At 47.1% G+C, this 21,409-nt stretch overlaps 1 protein-coding gene across 1 annotated transcript in view; it reads right to left on the minus strand.

The window, feature by feature from the left end:
- Nucleotides 1–599: 599 nt before the first annotated feature.
- Nucleotides 600–21,409, minus strand: part of LOC144101338 (serine/threonine-protein kinase SBK1-like) — a 57,960-nt gene continuing 37,150 nt past the window's right edge. Inside the window, exons 2-6 of the mRNA XM_077634444.1 lie at nucleotides 14,212–14,339; nucleotides 12,022–12,210; nucleotides 8,434–8,613; nucleotides 6,513–6,694; nucleotides 600–5,677 (exon numbers count right to left, since the gene is read on the minus strand). Coding sequence (XP_077490570.1) covers nucleotides 5,293–5,677; nucleotides 6,513–6,694; nucleotides 8,434–8,613; nucleotides 12,022–12,210; nucleotides 14,212–14,331 — 1,056 coding nt within the window. The 5' untranslated portion in view covers nucleotides 14,332–14,339 and the 3' untranslated portion in view covers nucleotides 600–5,292. The remainder of the gene's footprint in view (nucleotides 5,678–6,512; nucleotides 6,695–8,433; nucleotides 8,614–12,021; nucleotides 12,211–14,211; nucleotides 14,340–21,409) is intronic.

The raw sequence follows: 21,409 nt of genomic DNA on the forward strand, positions 1-21,409 counted from the left end.
GTCGATAACCGCACTGGCACCTGGCGACAAAATAACTGAAGCGTGTTACAGTAACAAAAGCGCATGCAGATATAGCACTCCGAGAAAGAAAAGCTGGAACAAGCAATGCATTTCAGCGTTTCTTTCATCGGCTGCTTCTAGACGGCGCCATCATCCGCTATGTTCTGATGGCATAGTAGCAGGTGCCACCACCCCACTTCGAAGGAGACGCTCCCAACTTCCATCCAGTCATCCATCTATCCATTCTGCGAAATGTTCAGTGAATGGCCAGGTTTTGAAGCGTTCTCTCGCAACCGCTACACTCCAAACAGAAAATAGTGAAAAGGGAGTAAACTGTACACACTAAACACAAATACACCTATATGGGTGTAAAAAGGAAGTAAACTGTCCTCTTGCGCACACCGTTTTATAAAAGTGGGTGCGCTAAAGGACAGTTTACTCTCTTTTTTACTCATTTCTGTTTAGAGTGTATGATCAAAGAACTCTGTCTTTATCACGTGTCCTTCTATGTACAGCGCGAACGTTCCCGGAGTTTTATGAGTGTATACCGCTAAGCTACACCCAACAGACTCCGCGAGCGTGCAACAGAGCGGGGAGTAGTCACATCGAGCAAGTTTTTATTAAATATCACGAGTAAATACAAAAAAACGTGAATAACATCAACAACACTTCGTGCGATCTGCGTACGCGTATAGACATCTGTCACAAAAAAAAAAATTGCAACCAACCAAGACACACTTCGTTTCGGGTCATTCACCGAGAGCCTTTCGAATCAAACATCTTTTAAGACACGTTAGTCAGGGGGATCATCAGGCACGTCACTTACGACAACGATACCGTCTTTGGGCTGGGTGACTTCTTCTCGAGTCGGCGGTTGCCGTTACAAAAAATAGTTTTCAGTTTTTTTTTTGTGTACGTTTCAGCAAAAAGAAAATGCAGTCTTTACTGATATGTGTGGGAGATAGTGAAGTGGGGGGGGTAGCAAAAACTGATGTCCCGCGGCCCGTGTGCTTCTGGGAGTGAGAAGGAATATGCGTACGTCTTGCACCATCTGATAAAATAAAAGTCGGGTAAAGTAAAGTCGGATAAAGTAAAAAAGAACGGCAGCTGCTCGTTTAGGCTTAGCTGTGCTTGCCGGCAAATTGTAAACGCATATTCACGGGGTGACCTGAAAGACGATACTTGAAAAAGGGCGCCATGGTTTGAGTGCCTAGTGTCAAATGAAGAATTGACACTACACCACAACATAGGACAGCCCTTACGACGAGGCAAAAATGAAATTTCCAAGGAGGCTCGGTGGGAGACAAATGACTTGGATTGGCTCAATGATAAGGCGTTCTTCAGAAGAAGTTACGAAAACGCAAGTCACCACGTTATTCACGACAGTCGAGTACAGAGTAGTCTTGTGCAAACACTCACGTCGCTGTCTGTTTGTAGACAATGGATGATTCACATGGTTATGAAAGGGGTAGCGGGGATGTACAGCTCGCCCTAAAGAGGCACTACAACAATCTCCACTCACGACATTAAATACGAAAAATCTCGCCGGAGAACGACTGGCACGAAGATATCGTAATACTTTCGTCACCGCTATATATGGACTACATTCTGCTATTTCGTCTTCGATCCGGGAGCACTCGCTATTAAGGACAGTAGATATAGGCACATCACACAGCACTCTATACTAGCTAGGCCTAACAGGTTTACCAGTGATTGTTAGCACTATCGGCACGAAAGAAACATCACTTCCTGTGCAGGTGGTCTGGAGTATACACTGTGCATTTTCGAGGGGAAGAAAACGGTATTTAGATATTCCATATTTTTTCATGGCTTTTCTTAAAAGGCATGTATAGCGGACTTTAATTACACAATATACGAAAGCCACAAGACCAATCCCTTAAGTGTCTGCCAAAACATGGCGCATTATATACCACTTTGTTGATTTTTTTACATTCTATCGGACCATGGTATTCATTTTTTGGTCACGAGAACCTTCAGCCCTTAAACGAATAACATACTGAAGTAAAATTTCTTCCGAATATGCACCTTATGTTGCCGGGACCAAAGCACAGGTTCGAATAACCCGAAAGTTTGAATTGACGAGATTCCACAATATCGTACTCCCCCTTTTTTTCTTTCAACACGCTGCCGTAATAAAAATAGAAATCGGTGCAAGCTGCAGAGATGATGCTTCACTGAATTTTCAATGCGGAAAAAGAGTTTGTGGACATTGATGGCATTCCTGGTAGGCTCCAAACTGAGCGTCTTGGAGTCACGGCTCCTCGCCGGGAAGCGGCGGACAAAAAAACTTTGAGAGGTACGTTGACGTGGTAAAAAATACGCTCTGTCCCTTCAGTAGTTGGGAATAGAAATTTACCGCTTTTGTGCGACAGACACGGGGCAGTCTGCGCTCGTTTGTACTGAATAAAGCACGTCAAACTTCCGTCACCTCGACATCTCCGGAACCTCTCTTCTTCTCCGCAACGTCCAGTTTCACAAAATCCGGGATAAAAATTACCATATTTGAGTTTCATAAAAAACTAGGCGCTTATCTGTGAGTGTCGCATGTTTTGCGAGCAACAGACGGCACCAAGTCTTCGCACTCTTGTTATTGTCTGTTATCAATAAGTCCGCACCGTCGCAAAAAAATGTATTAACAGCGCTCTATAATTCATTGACGCTCCAAAGAAGTTGAAAAAAACCTGAACAGAACCCACGCGGTGGGGTATCCACCAGCATCAACAGCTTGTCCTTACGTAAGCCTTTAAGGGCAAAGAGTGTCCGTGAATAGCGTGCAGGACAGTTACAGTGTGAGAAGAGTCCAAAGCCGAAGGCAGTGGACAACAGTGAGGCTAACGCAGACCATGGTCTTCATACATCTGACACTAACTGTACCGAACTAATAACTAAGGAGTCACGGCAAGGTAGACTGCTGAAAAAAAAAACAGAGAGAGAAGGCTGTGCTCAGTGTTATCGAACGTTGAAGGGTCACTTATTAACCTAGGTTCGAAGACAACACTTAAGGCCAGAAGTTATAGGGTTCGACGCTAGAGTGAAGTGTCACGTAAATAAGGCTCGGGGGGACACGGTCTTGACTGAATGCCAGTGGCAGCGAGGCTATTGAGATCTCTTCTAGTACACCCGGGAGCAATTTTTGTACGGAGGAAATACTGAAAGACAGAAGTTTAGAACATCACTCCCAAGCTATGTCGACCTCCTCTAACGAGAGCGCGAGCGTCAGGAGCTCTAAGCATGGTCTTGTTGAAGTTAGAGACAATTTTCCTTCGTTCCTCTAACGTAATGTAATCGAATTGAATCACGTAATTTTTTTTTCTTGGAATGACGGCCCGTCAATGTGGTTAAGGCCGCCTCTTGTTTGCAGAAAACTATGCAAGAGTTCCTCTCAGCCTTGTTCTGAACACTGTACAGTGGCAATATATCTTGGCTGAATACTATCGCGTGGAAGCCGTACACCTCCCTTCCCGACATTTCTGACTCCAATTTCAATCACTGACGTACGCAACGCCACCTCACGAGCATGCTACAAAACAACAACACTGTACAGCACTGGCGACAGATTATGGCGCACGTCCACATTGTTGCCTGCATTGGCTCACTCACTGTCCGGCTTGCCGAGTACACCTGGTGGGCCATGTCCATGTGATCTACGTCACAACGGGCAGGAGACTGTGGGCAGGCTTCTCTGTGGCGTGTATTGGCTAAGAGCACATCAACTACGCTGGCCTCAGGACGAAGTCTCTGCCGCGCAAAAGCTTTTAAATTTCCTTTTCCTGCTCCTCACGATTCAATACCAAGCTGCTCCATATGCACTGCAAACTGTGTTGAACTCAATTGAAATGAATCTTGTATTTATCTACAGTCACCACAAGGTTCACACGTCTTGTCGCTGCGTGGAGGCAGACACGTCACAGAGAGTGGTGGCGAGTTGGTTGTCCGCTCTGCGTTTGCAACCTTTCTGTCCTGAATCGGCGAAACAGTAGATGTGTCGCCACTGACGCATTTCAGGCAGTCTCCTGGGATATATCGGAAGACGAACGGAAACTGCAACGCCGGGATACCTCAATACCGTCGATGGCGGGCGCTTTAAGACACGAGCGGCAGTCTAATGCTGTCTTGTGGGGGTTTCGAAGAGCAGCAGAGAGATACTCTTCGAAGTGAGAACTTCGCTTTCCTCCTCGAATGCAACAATCAGATTACTGGCATCGACGGCAGAACAGACACGCAACTCTCTGCATGTTACGCCCCTTTCAACTTCAGGGAGAGTTTTGCAGTCCTGTGAAATCAGTGCCCGCTTTCAATCTTTGCGAAGTGCGAATAGTCGAGATGCTTTGTTTGGCGCCTGCGGTTCTGACAGCCAGAGGGCACTGGCAACACCTGTGCTTGCCGCTGCATTCTGTACTCTGAGCAAGACACTGCAATGCGCACTGCAGTTGCTTCAAAGTGCAGACGGATAACGCCTGTCCACAGGATTTTGCCTCCATACATGCCGTCTGCAAGGCGCCTGGTTCGCAATTCAATGTTTCGTTGTCACCATGACAAGAGGTTCTGTGCACTGTTTCTAAGGGCGCCACCTTCAGTGTCCGCCAGCACTTCGTCGTTGTACTAGTAGTTTCTTCCACTTCCCCCGACTTGCAGCTGTTGTGATCTTGCTTTTCGGAAAAGCCCTCTTACGACTTGTATTTTGTGCGACATGGACCCCCCTGCCGATGCCTACGAGTAACCTGCACTCCCAGGCTTCTTTTGGCGCTGCCCACCATCCTCTTATAGATGACATACCGAATACTCGACGGGCATCGACACAGCACCCCTCGCTGCATGTTGTCCCGCAGCTCTCGCTTGGATCACTCGGGTAACACCACTCCTGCCTTAGGCGAAGAACAGTTTCCACCCGAAAACGCATGAAACTCGTCCCTTTTATCGTTGCGTTTCCGGCGCTGGACGTGTCACGTGTTCTTCTCTTCAGTGCTTCATTGGCTGTTTTCCCTCAGCTTAGCTATGTCTCTTCATGCCGACGACTTTTCATGCTTCCAGCATCCTTTTTTCTGAAAGCCTAACGAGGCAACGGACATCATGCCGACTTCTGAAAACACTGACCGTCTCACGGTTCGCTAGGTCCCCTAGCCGTCAAGATATAGCAGCTTCTACCGTACGTTATTTGCTCTACAATCCACAACTGAGCAAATTTATATGCGCGCAGAAGCTCAGCTTTTTTTTTCATCTTCACAGACATCACCCGGCCAGCCAGCCAAGAAGCGCGCCATTAATCGGCCCCTATTGGCTCTCCTTAGCCTCACCCTCGGCTCCGGACATGATCCAGTTCTGGATTCTCTGTTCTTTTCCGTAGTCCGTGAGCAGTTCGTCGCCGAGTCGCTTCTCTTGGCCCGTGACGGCGGCCACCGTCGCAGCGTCCCAAATCTCCGAGACCTTGGAGGTCCTCGGAGAGCGGACCATGAGCCACCGGTCGCCGTAGTACTTGTTGACCTCGGTGACAGGGTACCTCTTGGTAGGCTTGGGCTCCATTAGCCGCCGCATCATGCGAAGCAGTCTGGGCGTGAACCGCTTGAACTCTCGCGGCGTCCTCGTGGTCTTGCGCTTCTGCCAGTCGAGGAACTCGTTGAAGCGACTGTCCGTGATGTCGGCTTTCTCCCAGGGGAACCTGAAAAGATCAGAGGTGGGTCACTGACAGAAACCAACTAGCCAGAAATGGCATGAATTCCCAGGCACAACTAAGAGAGAAACACCATGGTGTTGTTATTTGCTTCACGAAGAACAGTAGCGATTCTATTACATTCCTGCGCGTCCTTCTGTATGATTCATCCGTTTGACATGAACAGTTCATTTTAAAATATGGCCATGAAATCACCCTAAAGAAACGTGTCCAGGAGAGAACTTGCTATACGAAAGGTAGACAGGCTTTCCACGGGTGGACTACTCCGATCTCCGCGCAGAGCGTCAAATATTGCGCTCGGACGTGTCGAACAGTCATATAGTAAAGAACCTATTTTACAGAAGCTAATGAACAATGGAGCCATTTACAGCCATACGTCAAGCTTCGCAATCTGCCCGTGACTCTGGGGCCCTCGACTGTAATATTATTCTTTGGTTACGTGAAGTCGTTAGATATTATATTAATAAACTGAAACTAAAATCTGTATAGAACGTCAATAAATCGATGATGCGGCCTAGTTACGTCTCCGACAACACTCAATTACCCTGTCGGGCCCAAGCTGCAAGCAATATAGTTTACGCTAACAAAAAAAAACATTGCTAAGAATTGATATTTCCACTCGCATCTCTCGCTCCGCCAATCTTGAGTCTCAAGAAGCTCGGCACAGTTACCAAGAAATAGACTAGCTACCTTAGGCGCTGTTTATAACTACTCTAGTACTGTCTTCATTATCTGAAGAAACTGTCCTGCATAGGCCGCTACTGATTAGCGTGATGAAGTTCGCAGATGTAGCAACCGCAGCGCTGGTTGGCTGGCTCATTACCTGGCTGTGAGCGAGGAGAAGATAAGCATGCCGATCTGCCAGACGTCGGAGCCCAGATCGACGGTGTAGCCTTCGAGGTGCACCGCCTCCCAGATTTCTGGCGGACAGGTGGGCAGTGACCGCGTCCGCTTCTTGACCAGCGTGCCGGCTTTTCTCGTCAGGCCGAAGTCGGTCAGCTTCACCTGAAACCACGGTGAATGAAGGCTAGAATGAAGAGAGCGGCCCTATAGCACTTGCTGCTCTCAAGGCCTAGAGACACGGGCTTTGAGAAGTGGAAGAAGCGCCTGCACCAAGATAACGCTGTGTGTGGAAGAAGTGCCTGTACCAAGATAACGATGTGTGTGTGGAAGAAATGCCTGTACCAAGATAACGCTGTGTGTGTGGAAGAAGTGCCTGTACCAAAATAACGGTGTGTGTGGAAGTGCCTGTACCAAGATAACGATGTGTGTGTGGAAAATATGCATGTACCAAGATAACGCTGTGTGTGGAAGAAGTGCCTGTACCAAGATAACGATGTGTGTGTGGAAGAAATGCCTGTACCAAGATAACGCTGTGTGTGTGGAAGAAGTGCCTGTACCAAAATAACGGTGTGTGTGTGTGTGGAAGTGCCTGTACCAAGATAACGATGTGTGTGTGGAAGATATGCATGTACCAAGATAACGCTGTGTGTGTGGAAGAAGTGCCTGTACCAAAATAACGGTGCGTGTGTGGAAGATATGCATGTACCAAGATAACGATGTGTGTGTGGAAGATATGCATGTACCAAGATAACGCTGTGTGTGGAAGAAGTGCCTGTACCAAGAAAACGATGTGTGTGTGGAAGAAATTCCTGTACCAAGATAACGCTGTGTGTGTGGAAGAAGTGCCTGTACCAAAATAACGGTATGTGGGTGGAAGTGCCTGCACCAAGATAACGATGTGTGTGTGGAAGATATGCATGTACCAAGATAACGCTGTGTGTGTGGAAGAAGTGCCTGTACCAAAATAACGGTGTGTGTGTGGAAGTGCCTGTACCAAGATAACGATGTGTGTGTGGAAGAAATGCCTGTACCAAGATAACGCTGTGTGTGTGGAAGAAGTGCCTGTACCAAAATAACGGTGTGTGTGTGGAAGTGCCTGTACCAAGATAACGATGTGTGTGTGGAAGATATGCATGTACCAAGATAACGCTGTGTGTGGAAGAAGTGCCTGTACCAAGATAACGATCTGTGTGTGGAAGAAATGCCTGTACCAAGATAACGCTGTGTGTGTGGAAGAAGTGCCTGTACCAAAATAACGGTGTGTGTGTGGAAGTGCCTGTACCAAGATAACGATGTGTGTGTGGAAGATATGCATGTACCAAGATAACGCTGTGTGTGGAAGAAGTGCCTGTACCAAGATAACGATGTGTGTGTGGAAGAAATGCCTGTACCAAGATAACGCTGTGTGTGTGGAAGAAGTGCCTGTACCAAAATAACGGTGTGTGTGTGGAAGTGCCTGTACCAAGATAACGATGTGTGTGTGGAAGATATGCATGTACCAAGATAACGGTGTGTGTGTGGAAGTGCCTGTACCAAGATAACGCTGTGTGTGTGGAAAAAGTGCCTATACCAAAATAATAATGTTTGTGTGGAAGAATTACCTCTACGAAGATAACGCTCTTATGTGGAAGAAGTGCCTGTACCAATATGTCCATTCAGTACATTCGTTTACTAGCTTGTGACTGTGTTCTGCAAGACAAATTCCACTTGGCTTGTCTTAAGCAACAAAAAGTGCAACTCGAAGAACAGATTAGATCAGAGCTCACTCTCAGCTAGTGTCGAGCTTTCACGACTGTCATTCGTTTGCAGCCGACAAGACCGAAACGACTGTAAGATTTAAACGCGGTCTGCCCTTGGCTCTGGCTGCGAACGCTACACCGTCCGTGCATCGCCAGGCGTACCTTGGTGAAGTCCTTGCTGAAGATGAGGATGTTCTCGGCACGGACGTCCCTGTGCACCAACTCCTTGCTGTGCATGAACTCCAGGGCAGGGATGATCTGCCTGAGCACGATCTTCAGGTCGCGCTCGTCGATGCCGCCATAGTACTCCACCGCGTGCCACAGGTCTCCGTAAGGCGCCACCTGGGTGAAAGGCACTCCTTTCATGCCACACGGCAAAAGGTTTCTCCCACTCCCCAACTTTTATTCGCTTAACAGGCCACGCGTCATCCTTTCTTCAAATAAAACGCTCTATGTCTGTCCGCCTGTGGGTATGTTTCTGCGCGTGCGTTTGTGTGCGGGCGTTTCTATCTGCCTGGCATCGCGGGTGCTCGGATATTTCTATTGAGTGCCTATGCACCCAAGTGTGAGAGTAGATAAGCACTTCGATAAGGCAGCACAGATCGGCGTCATAGAGTAATGTAGATAAGCAACAGCGATTGTCCATGTCAAATAAAATCAAACCAACTCTCGCAACGCTGCTGCCACAAATTAAAAAGAACAACTAATTAGGCGAAGTGAGTGATGCGAGGTGAATGATGTGAGGAGAGTGAAGTGAAGTGAGGTGAGCGAGGGGAGTAAAGTCAGGTGAGTGAAGTGAATAAGTGAGTGAGTGAAGTGAGTTACTGAGTAAGTGAGTGAATTGGGTGAAGTACGTAATAGAATACAATTAATTATTGAGTGCAGTGAACGACTGGGTGAAGCGGATGAGCGAATGAAGTGTGTGAGAGAAGTGCGTGAGTGAAGTGAATGAATGAATGAATCGAATGAGTGAACTGCGTAAGTGAAGCGAATGACTGAGTTACGAGCGTTTGATCCATTCCAGCCAGCCACTGGGCGAGCAGGGCACTATTTGTACCGCGCATTTAAAGGGGAACAGAGTTGATAGCTATTTAGGCACATGGTAAATCTTCGCAGCCACAGACTTCCCGCAGGCACTGCACGGGCCTGTTCAAACAAAAGTTTTTCGAGACTAATACAACCTACCACACGCACTGACTTATGACTGGCTACTGCCCAGAAGGTCACTGTCGCCCTTGCGAGCACCAGAAGGGTTCTTTATTCTTCTCTCCATCCTCAAGGGTTGAGTTACTAGCGCCCGGTCACGGCTTAACGAAAAACACCTCTCTACGAGCGGAACCTTACCACTGGGCGTGCAAACCCTTATGTTTGGTTAAAACCTCGCCAGTAATCATCACAAGTATGGGTGAGGAGAGAAGAGCGAGCTCGCCCTGCGCAATGCACCCAGCCTAAACGCAGTCAGCCAGTGTGAATCCTTCACCAGTGCAGGCCCCAAGAAGACGAAGAAACAGACGAGACGCTATTTTCGAGCCGGTCAGCTCGGGCACGCGCGCAAGCATACGTCACGCAAGGGCCAGTTCCAGCTGCAAAATCGCGGAGCAGGACGCTGACTTTACGTCGGCCTAACGAAAGAAGACTGGCGAAATGGCATCGTGCGCAACCGCCGAGGGAAACACGGCCCGAGGAAGCCACAGGAAACGAGAGACTGCTTTCTTTGCTTCGCGCTGTGCCTTTTCTTCTTGCATACGAGCAAAAAAAAAAACGAAGAAAAATGGTAGGAACGAGTAGGCCGCCTAGCTCTGTGAGACGCTCGTAAATTACTCCACCTTGCCAGTCCTAACAGTGACAGCCCACGCCTCTGCTTTCATTTTCACTTCTATTTGCTTTTCCAACTTTCTTTCCTATTTTCCCGGACGACTTTTCGGAGAAGCCATAATTAACGCACCTTATAGCTGAGTAAATAGGGCAAAGCAGCTCGGAAATAGTAGTGTCGTCAACAGTGCTCTATATTAGGTTTACATCGATGGGAGGTATTTTTGAGCGTGCCCGTCTTCGCGTTTCGCCAGTGATAAAGCTTCGTTCATCGAGCACTTATTGATGTTGGCTGACGGTATGTTTTGCCTCCGCTTGTTTTTGTTCCTGATGTCGCTACCGAATTTAGGCCGCCTCAATTTGTCGGCATCTGTGGCAACTCGGTCCGTAAGCAGCGCTGATGATGTTGACGCATTGGTGTTCAGCTTGCAGCTGACATTCGCGTTCATGCTGAAGTCGCTGAGCAGCTATGCCTCCATACGTAAAGTAGAAAGAAATACTCTTTTGTAGTAACCTGGTTCCCACTCCCGCAACACAGTCATTATTAATTATAATTTTTTTCACTCTCGAACTCCAGTAGCATACCTTTAGATTTATTGCAGTGTGTAAGCCTAACTGTTTTTGCTATCTTTTTATACAACTGGGGCGTTTCATATTTTATATGATTCGTGATCCCCTTACGTGTCCCACCCCCACGTAAATCCCAATCAGGTCTGGTCTTTAAGGGTAAATGATGACGATGATGATTACTGTAATAACGTGTATATAGTAGTAGTGATTCCCTTATGTGTACCACCCGCACGTAAATTCCCATCAGGTCTGGCCTTTAAGGGTGAATGATGATGATGATTATGGTGGTAACATTTATATAGTAGTAGTGATCCCCTTATGGGGGGGTCTCCCATCCTCACGTAAATCCCCATCAGGCCTGGCCTTAAAGGGTAAACGATGATGATGAGGACGGTGGTAACATGTATATAGTAGTAGTGATCCCCTTATGGTCTACCACACTCACGTAAATCCCCATCAGGCTTGGCCTTTAGGGGTAAATGATGATGATGATTATGGTGGTAACATCTATATATTAGTAGTGATCCCCTTATGGTCTCCCATCCTCACGTAAATCCCCCTCAGGCCTGGCCTTAAAGGGTAAACGATGATGATGAGGACGGTGGTAACATGTATATAGTAGTGATTCCCTTATGTCTACCACCCGCACGTAAATTCCCATCAGGTCTGGCCTTTAAGGGTGAATGATGATGATGATTATGGTGGTAACATTTATATAGTAGTAGTGATCCCCTTATGGGGGGGTCTCCCATCCTCACGTAAATCCCCATCAGGCCTGGCCTTAAAGGGTAAACGATGATGATGAGGACGGTGGTAACATGTATATAGTAGTAGTGATCCCCTTATGGTCTACCACACTCACGTAAATCCCCATCAGGCTTGGCCTTTAGGGGTAAATGATGATGATGATTATGGTGGTAACATCTATATATTAGTAGTGATCCCCTTATGGTCTCCCATCCTCACGTAAATCCCCCTCAGGCCTGGCCTTAAAGGGTAAACGATGATGATGAGGACGGTGGTAACATGTATATAGTAGTGATTCCCTTATGTCTACCACCCTCACGTAAATCCCCATCAGGCCTGGCCTTAAAGGGCAAATGACGATGATTATTATGGTGGTAACATCTATATAGTAGTAGGGATCCCCTTATAGTCTCCCATCCTCACGTAAATCCCCATCAGGCCTGGCCTTAAAGGGTGAACGATGATGATGCATGAGGACTGTAGTAACATGTATATAGTAGTAGTGATCCCCTTATGTCTACCACACTCACGTAAATCCCCATCAGGCCTGACCTTTAGGCAAATGATGATGATGATTATTATGGTAACATGTATATACCGTAGTCGTATGCTCTCGCTCACCTCCTGGGCGAAGTAGTAGTGTTCGGGCGTCTCGAAGCAGACGTCGTACGTGTCCAGGATGCTGGAGTGCGGCGACAGGAAGTAGCTGTAGTGGAACTCGATCAGGAAGTCCCTTAGGGTCGTGGTTGCACGCGGCACGGCCTTGAGCGCCACCTGCGAGCCCGTCTCGCGGTGCCGCGCCAGCACCACCTGCGGACAAAGCGCGATACCACGTCTTCAACGTCCAGACATGAGCTTCGGACATGATGCACTCTTGGTCGTCCCCAAATACTAGTTCAGTGACCACCGTCGCCGATGTCTAACTTCCAACCCAGGAATTACGTCGCCAGCAACGTCGTCATGTGATACGTTTACCTCCGTAGACTACAAACAGACATTCCACCGCCCGTAAGTATTGCACGCCATAAACCCGGATGCAATCCAATCAGAATGCAGACTTTAGAGGGAGGAGGCAGACCTGTACCATACGGTTTGGGCCTGTCAAAAAACCAAGTCAATGATATTATAAGGCAGCCAACGCGGCAGGGTTGGGAAGCGTCACTGTCTAGCTCGGAAGAAGGACATCAGCGCCTTCTTATCGAACGAGCAAGTGCAGCAGCTTACGCCATTGAAGCCCTGGACTAAGGACACCACCCTCCTCTTCCTCACCATTTATCTGTACAACAATAAATATTTCCTTCATCATATCGTCAGCTGTCTCCGGCAGCTTATGGCCATCACTAGTAGCCAATATATATATATACCCACTCTTCTCTCTGTCAAACTCATGTAGTGCTGCCAGGTTTTTACAATGATAATCAACACCAGCCAACAGCCACTGCCCACGCAAGTGCGTAGTAAATAAGCCGCACTCATATCCGGCAATGTTCGTATTCTCATAGGCTCTCCGGTCCGTGGCATCTGCAGATCTGGCAATGTGGGTACTTTATCATGGCTATGACCAATAGCTGCGGCAATGGCCACCGTGCGATCTGTCCAGCTACCCTGCAGGGTTCCACGTCTCGATTTTCACACGTCATGACGGATGCATATACCACTTGTCTCACAACAGTGTCTGTACCACGTGATCCTTAACAAAATCTGTACTCTCGGTAAACAGCGTCTTCGGCCCTTGAGGAATGCAGGACCCGTTACCACTGTGTATGTCTGGCACTGCAAACGAAACTCTTCAGTTGCGGGATTCCATCAGTACAAATGGGAGCCTCCGATCACCGTTTACCGCTTGGCAGCGGCTTCCCTGTAATGAGCGCTTATCTACGACTAACACTAGGCGTTCAAAGTCGAACGCGACACAGCCAGGACGTGCAGCATGCGACTTGCTCTGCCACTAGGAACCCAGACCGTGCCCCAAAAACAAGTCGACAACCGCAGCATTTCCAACACGAGGAAGTGTAAGTACTCCACAGTTCCGCATGGGCTTCTCTCAGAAGCTAGAGGAAAGCCCCAGCGACAAAACAGCGTGAGCCATGACGAGGATGATTTCAGAATTGCCAAGTTTAACGCACCGAGGTGACACATGGGCTGTGAGAAAAGCCGTAATCGCGGGCTCCAGATTAATTTAGATCACCTGCGCTTCGTTGACGCACGCTGATATCGCATAGCACATTGACGTTTTTGTATATTGCCTCAATTTATAAATTCGGCCACCTCGGTTATGATCGAACCCGTGACTTTGGGATCATCAGCGGAACGCCAGACACTGAGCTAGCGCATGGTTCTTAAGCCCGGACGCATATTAGATAACGCTAAGTCTTGTCTAATCGTGTTTTAATTTACGCTTTTAGCTTGCAGTTCTATACCAATAATACTAATGTTGCCTCTGGCAGCGTTCATACACTCACAAAAATTGCAGAGATAAAGCACTGACTGGAAGAAAGACCGATGGAAAGCAGGATGCATGTGCTCACGATCGCACATACGAACTGCGCTAGCCACACAGACTGCATAACGCCATGATTCAGTTCATTCTCCATCTCACACTACAACCAAGGCTCAGAAGCCGCACAACCAAGCAGCGTGCGACAGTAAAAGGGGCAACAATTAGGCGGCTCTTTTTCAATCGAGGTGTCTACCTGTACTCCCTTGCGTTAGACTGCCCAGCTCTCCAGTAGTCAAAGACAAAAAAAAAGATGAAGGAAACATAAACCAACTGAATCGGATTAATGTACCAATACAGAGACGTCGACCCACCTTGCCGTAGTCTCCGGAGCCGATCTCTTTGATGACGTCATAGTGTTCCTCCACCTGGACCGCCTCCAACTGGAGCTCTCGGACCTTGTGGATTGTGGCTTGTTGCTTTGATTTGTCCATGGTGTCCACTGCGTAGGAAACAATGACTGTTAGTTCATACTCAAGTTCATAACGGCTATGAGTTCATAAGGCAAACAATGGCCGTGAGTTCACGAGATGCGGGATGATCTCTAATTATCGATACGTTGTATGAGGACAAAGCGACAGCACTTGGCCAAGAAATTGTACATGCAGACCTCTAACGGTGGCTAATTCACTGTATATTAACAGCTGTTACACTGGTATGTAGTTTGTGTACACTCTGAATATTCCTATTATAAATCGTGCAATTCCCTTTTGCTTTTCGTTGTACTGCTAAGGAAGCCGTCACAGCACCACTGCTGCATGGTATGCATTCTCGTGACGTCACCTGCGGCATTACTCCTCCGCCTTTTACTCCTCCCTAGTTAGTACACATAACCGGTTCTGACATTCTCCATGACATTCTCAGTCCAGAACTGAGGAGAAGGGCCCTTTATGGGGAAGATGAACGAAAACAGTCGTGAAAAAATTTGGGCTTTCATCCCCGTGACGCTTCCCAAAATAGAAGCCACCCTACTGGCCAAGGGCATCTTAATAAAGACTGCCCTTTTGATATTTTGATATTTGCAATCAGGTAAGTCGCATGCAAGACCCTTTACGTTAAAACAAATGTGAGAAAACGTTTTGCTACTATCCCTAGTGAGAAAAAAAAACCATTGTGCACACATTTCAAAAAGTCCAGGTAGCACACCACGATGACAGTCAGTTTTATATAGTTGCTCCAAATGACCTCATGCTGATCACTGTTTTACTCGGGAAGCCTGCTTTATGGGACATCTACTTAGTGGTCTGTATAGTGATTACCCACTGAACACAGTAGCTCGATATAAACAAAAACTTTTTTGTCACTTCGTCGAGCCTATAATTCCGTGCTAAAGACAGCCATAGATGGGAATGCAGAAGGCGTTTTCTTTCTTCCTGCGAAGATAAACTAACTATATTATTCTAATAACCAAATTTAGAAATTATCGTTGTTAGTTTTACTTCTAGTATTAATTTTTTTCTGCATGTTCACCACTATCCGTAGTAGTTTTCCTTGCTGCGAAACTGTGCTTTTTTTTTCGAACACTTTGTAACCAGATCATTTCTATATCCAGGGTTTCCTATATGTACCCGTGTTTGTTTTCTTTCCTTCGCTCACTGATTGCTGTATCATGATCACTGTGTACGTATCCCCTCCTGTAATGTCTCGCTCTAAGAGACAACAGTATATCTAAATTTCAAAAAAATAAAAAATATTGCCATAGTTCGTACTTCGTGTTTGTGTTTACATATCGAAATGTTCAAGTTATGCTAATAATATTTGTAATTTGCCCCTTCCCTGCCTTGGTCTGTCACACATTCTTTTTACCTGCCCCACTTACACCCCTGCGAGGGTTGCAGCAATTTGTCATTAATAATTAACAACAGAAACTGATAATAGAAACACAGTTAAAGTGATCCTTACGCGCTTCGTCAAGCGCTAGCGTGTCTGATCGATTCGCTGCCCTAAACAACTGACAGAATTTGCCGAGGTTTGCAAGTCGCCGGCACTGCTAACATCTCCAAACACTAGCGCGCATGGGAAGGTGGCGCCCTCTTCGAATGAAGTTCACAACCTTCTCTCTGAAGAAAGGCGATCAATAGTCTCTCTTCCTTGCTGCCGCGTAGTGCCATACACGGAGGGGTCGTGACGTCAGGGAATGTCGTGACGTCAGCGGCACGACTTTTTAAGCTTCAGCACGTGAGGCTATTTAGTCTCACCGCTTGCGACACGCCAATGGTCGCGTATATTTGCGGAATGCCTTTTCCGTAGCGACGTCGCCGGTGCAATTTGTCTCCAGTACTTCGCGAATGGTGGCGTAACTGAGGCAGCGACAGGGGATGAAAGCACCCATTCGTCGTTAAGAGAACGCTTTAGATCCAGTACACTGTGAGAAGAAAATTGGGTTCTTCTACAATCACGGAACAGACTGACAAGGAATTCGTTGGCAATAAGAAGAAATCTAGTTCTGAACAGAAAAAGTTTCCATCCCTCAGGACAGGATGGCAAATGGAATAGTTCGTTTTCACTTCTTTAACAAATTTACCTCAAGGGAATGTTTCGAACTGACCTCTTATGCGAGTTAGAGTTGGTGTAAGGTGCGGCCACAACTTACGACCATTCCTGTTCTGTTTTTTTTTTACAAACGCTAGTCGTCCTCGAAGTATGCATGCGTGACCAAGTCGCCCAAATGATCGCGCTTCAATGTAATGTATCCCTACTGCAACAGTGCCGACTTTTTCAACCGAAAATCACGTATTCAAAAAGTTAATATCCAAGCAAATTACGAAGTTCGCACCTCCCAACACCCCTGTACTCGACGAAGGACATGCAGCGTCTATTCCGAATTTCGGCATTTTTTTATAAATTCTACGGTCAGCCTCCCGGCGTTCCCGGTGTGGATGAACAGTGGCAGAGCCCGTTTTACCTCTCGTTTCCTGTGTGAAACTACAAATAATGCGGAACATGTTCACTAAGGTCGCTAGACAGGTTCTAATCCTTACAAAAGTTTGTTAAGAGAGTCTATAAACTGTCTATAAACTTTTGTCTATGAAATCTATAGACTTTCTATATACAAATTCTATGTTAGCCTATAGGCAATACAAACTCTATACACAGTCTATAGACAATGCATAATTTGTCGTCATGCGCTTTTAGTAGACTTTTGACTGTAGACAGTCTAGATACTATGAGTAGAGAAAAGTAAAGTTGAACCTCGTTATAACGAAATTTAGGGATCCCGGCGATTTCTTCGTTATAGCTGTTTATTCTTCATAGCCCGTGTTGACCGAGCCTCCAGGGATATTCTAATTCCTTCATTATATCTATTATTTCGTTATAAACCGTTTCGTTACAACGAGGTTCGGCTGCATCTGTAGAAAGACAATAGAGTCTATAAGAAATCTATAGACCTTTTCGTATGAGAAAAGCCTGTCAAGGGACTTTAAAGGGACCCTTAAATGATTTCGATTGGCATTTTCTAGTACAACAGATCTGTAGAGGTGGTCTTTGTTGGTGTCGATTCAAATTTTTAAGCTTTGTGTGAACCGTATAATTTAGAAATAATTATAAAAAAAACGCTGCTCGCAGTACCTCGCAACCGATTAGGCGAGCGAACTCGCTCAGACTTTTCAATAACGTCATCGGGGCAGGGTACTCGCGGTGGTGAGGGGTCGCCCTAATCGGTTGCGATGCACTGCGAGCAGCCATTTTTAAAAATTATTTCCAAACTACACGGTCTACGCAGAGCTTTCAAATCTGACTCGAATACTCACAAAGACCACTTCTACAGATGTGTTGTCCTAGAATATGACTATCATAATCACTTCAGGGTCCGTTTAAGGTTTCCTTTCTTCTTTTATATCTGCATGAAGTACTCTACGCTCCGTTACAGAATCCCTGTCACGTACACGTTCCATGGGGCGAAGCACCCCCGGTGCCCAAGTTTGCCAGCGGCGGACCCACTGTTCATTGATGCGCGTCGCTCGTGAACAAACAGGACCCTCGGCCAAAGAAAAGAATACGATTGCCCACCCCAACAGGAGGCGGGAAATGCAGCCAGGAGGCAACCGCAAATTGCGCGTGCAGAGCAGTTCCCACGAGAGGGAGCCCACTTTGGAGGAGGGCGCTCGGGGCCAAAACAAACAGCCGGATCTGTGTGGAATAAAAAAAGAAGAAAAGAAAAGCGCCCTGGCTCTTTGGTATCTCTCCCTCCCAGAGGTGCTCTTTGCATTTATAGGGCTCAACGAGCAGCGGGATGGGCATCGAGGGACGCCGTGCCTTTTCAAGAACGCCGAGGACGGCCACCTGCAGAACAGAATTGCCTCCGGTTCTTCTAAGATCATGCCAAAGCTACAGTGCGTACTCATCAGCATTGGCGTAATAAAAATAAAAAAATACACGATTGCACTCGTCGGCTTAAGACCGCAAATGAGAAAGCCTGTCCCTCTCAGCTCTCTTTCTCCCTCGATTTTTATTTAAAGCGAAAGCTTTAGTAGGCTATGTCGGCGGTTTCTCGTCATCAAAACGTGCCCGCAGCCATTGTAGGGAACTAGAAAAAGAGAACGTCTAAAAAGTGGTTATAATCGAAGGAGGATGATGTGAGGATGCGGCGCAGAAAAATTGGTTACGATCGGATGAATAGTTAATTAATTAGAGCCAGAAATGTGCGAAAAATGGCTGTGGCCAGGGCAAAAGTGGCGCCAAATTTGAAACGACGGAAGTGTAGTACCACGTGACCGGAAGTGTGGTCGAAGCCAACGCGCGGCGTCGAATTTGAAAGCTTGGAAAGAAGCGTGGTGAGAATTAGACGAACTGCACAAGTTCTCAGGCAAATAGGGGCAATAGAAGCAAAGAGGAGCAAATAGCGGCGACGAGTGCCGAGGAGGCGTCAATGCTTTCGCATTCCTCCAATGCGGGTTTCCGCAGTGATTTCGAATTTTCTTATTACTTCAAAATTTGTCATGTTTTTATCTTAATTTTTATTTCTATACTTTATATTTGTTTCATTTTATTTTTGATTTTTTAATTTCTAACGCGGATTTTTTTCACGACGCCAATACACGTACCATGACGTCATCGGGTGACGTCGAGGTGTTATGTCGACGTCCGTGGCTATTGTGACGTCTGAGAGTAATTTTCATGCTTAATTAATTAACTAATTACAACTCATCAACCAAATTTTTCCCACAGCAAGATCTCATCACGCGCGGAGGACAAATTTAAGTGTGTCGGTACCGACGCATCCAGTCCGGCGGTGGCGGTGATAAAGTTTACCACCACCACGGCCGGACTGGATGCTGAAGAGACCTTGACACACGCGCAGTCAAGTGACGCGCGCATCTAAGCACTGCATGCACTCCTGTCGTTTGCACTTTCGGCTTAGAACTTGAAAAGGGCTACAGTTCCTCGCTCCGCGCCAATGGTGTTTTCGTGGGTACGAAAACCGGTCTGGATATTACTTATGGCCGCGCTACAAATGCCTAAATAAATGAGGTACCTAACTGTAGCAGTAAGAAATTAGCTATTGAAAGTTAACAGATCTTAGCTGTTTTCTAGTGTCCGCCACTGGTGGTAATACTGTGCCAATGAAAATGCTCTTTTAACTAAAAAATTGTTTTCAATAATTATTAACAGTGTTTGCCCATACAACCTGTATAAGGCAAGAGTAACAGCCATGATTGTTTCCTCTAAGTACAGCCTGTAAAGGGTGGAAGGCAGCCTACCCGTATACACTTGTAGCCTGGCAAGCCGAACACTACCGCGAGTGCTAGACGTTTTTCACAAATATCTTTACCACCGGTGCCATCGTAGTCAACGGACTCTGGGAGACAGACGCTTGCAGAAATGAGAATCCGCCTTTTTCACGACGCGACTGCGCATGCGCCCATCCCCTGGCGGCGGTGTCGCGAAACATATTGGAAGGGTCGCGCGCTCCACTCGAGACCGGCCGTGGAAGTGTAAATAAACCGGCTTCCTACGCGGGGTGCGTTGCTGCAGCCGTCGGGCGTTCAGCGCGGCGCATTTGGCGATGCCTACGGCACGTGTTGCTATTACGGCTGCAATACCCAATATGTAAAGGGACGCAAACTCGGATTTTTTCGCTTTCCGAACGCTTCCCGGGACCGCCTTCGACGCGAAGTGTGGATAAAAGCCGTTCGCCGGCTCCACGATCGTGGCCGCCCTTGGGTACCGTCAAGCACGTCAAAACTGTGCGGGAATCACTTTGAGACAGATACGGACGAGGTACTGCGCTTCAATGCGTGTGCAGTCTATCACGAAATGCTTTATTCATGGGCAGGAAGGCCTCGAATGTCACCGCGGCACCCAAACTTCGTTCCGACGCTTTTTGCTTTCTCAAATTAAGCAAGAAGGCCAAATGGGCAAGTGCTGCGAGCCGCTTTCAACGCGCGATGGAGCGGACGACGAAAAAGAGGCTACGAGAGCATTCACGCATGGTGCTAAAATTTTGTCATAATCTCCTATGGAAATTTCCTTGTTTATGCCACTGCACCCTGGCCAATCCCCCCGTGTGGGTATGTGCCATGTATTAAGAGGCAGAAGAAGAAGAAGAAGGTGAGTTATGCGTGTGTTCGCATCATATCCATGATGAAAAGCGCTGCGTGGTATCGCCGGAATGACTCAATGTGCGCCTCTCGCGCTCGTCTTTATGGACGCGCATGCTTGTTTAACTTATGCAGCGGTGTGCTGTGGGAAAATACAATGAAATGCTAACAGAGCTGCTTTGTTGTGAGTACGCTTTTGCTTTTATAGCACGTGTAGCTATTCTACAGCGCTTAAGCACAACGATTGCTTGTGGAAACTGTTGTCCCCAGTCATTTTCTGTACTACGGCGTGCACGATGTAGTATCCACCTTTCATGGATGGCAGGCATATACAGCGCAAAACTCCAACCTCACTGATCGGGGATATTTCATTGAACATTATGTTCCGAATGTAGCCTTCATCTCTGAAGCGGCGGCCCTTGCTAAGCTGGTGTTCTCATCGCATGCCGGATGATCGGAGATACTGAAGAATTTGCTCTTCGGTGGGCACTGCAGCCTGCCTCGAACTTCGCACCCAGCTATCAGTCAATCCTAGAAATCATCCAAGTACCAGGTGCTGCCCAGGACACGCCATCGTCGACAGATTCCAACAAAACGTGCTCCGAAGCGGCACTCAGTCCGGCCGGGTTGGGCGCGCAGTACCCTACCAGTGAGCTTCCAGCGTGGTACGCGAGGTGGCAGCACAGAAAAATGAAATAGGCGGATTTAGTAACAGCCCGCTCTAGACGGCACCCCTGGCGCCCTCTCTTGGGTGCCAGCCGAACACAGAATCTAAACCTAGACGAATAATTAAGCCCTAGTTTTGCTCCTTCCATTCTTCTTTTTTCGCCCTTTGTCCTATCCTTCCTTCCTTCCTATCCCCCATATTATCCTTATACTTATTTACTATCCTATTTTATCTTTCAGTCGTGTACTATACTTCCTACGCGATACATCCTACTATCCTTCCTTTCTACCCTATCAGGCCTCC

The sequence above is a fragment of the Amblyomma americanum genome, chromosome 8 (assembly GCF_052857255.1).
Source record: "Amblyomma americanum isolate KBUSLIRL-KWMA chromosome 8, ASM5285725v1, whole genome shotgun sequence".
In the NCBI taxonomy this organism is placed as follows: domain Eukaryota; kingdom Metazoa; phylum Arthropoda; class Arachnida; order Ixodida; family Ixodidae; genus Amblyomma; species Amblyomma americanum.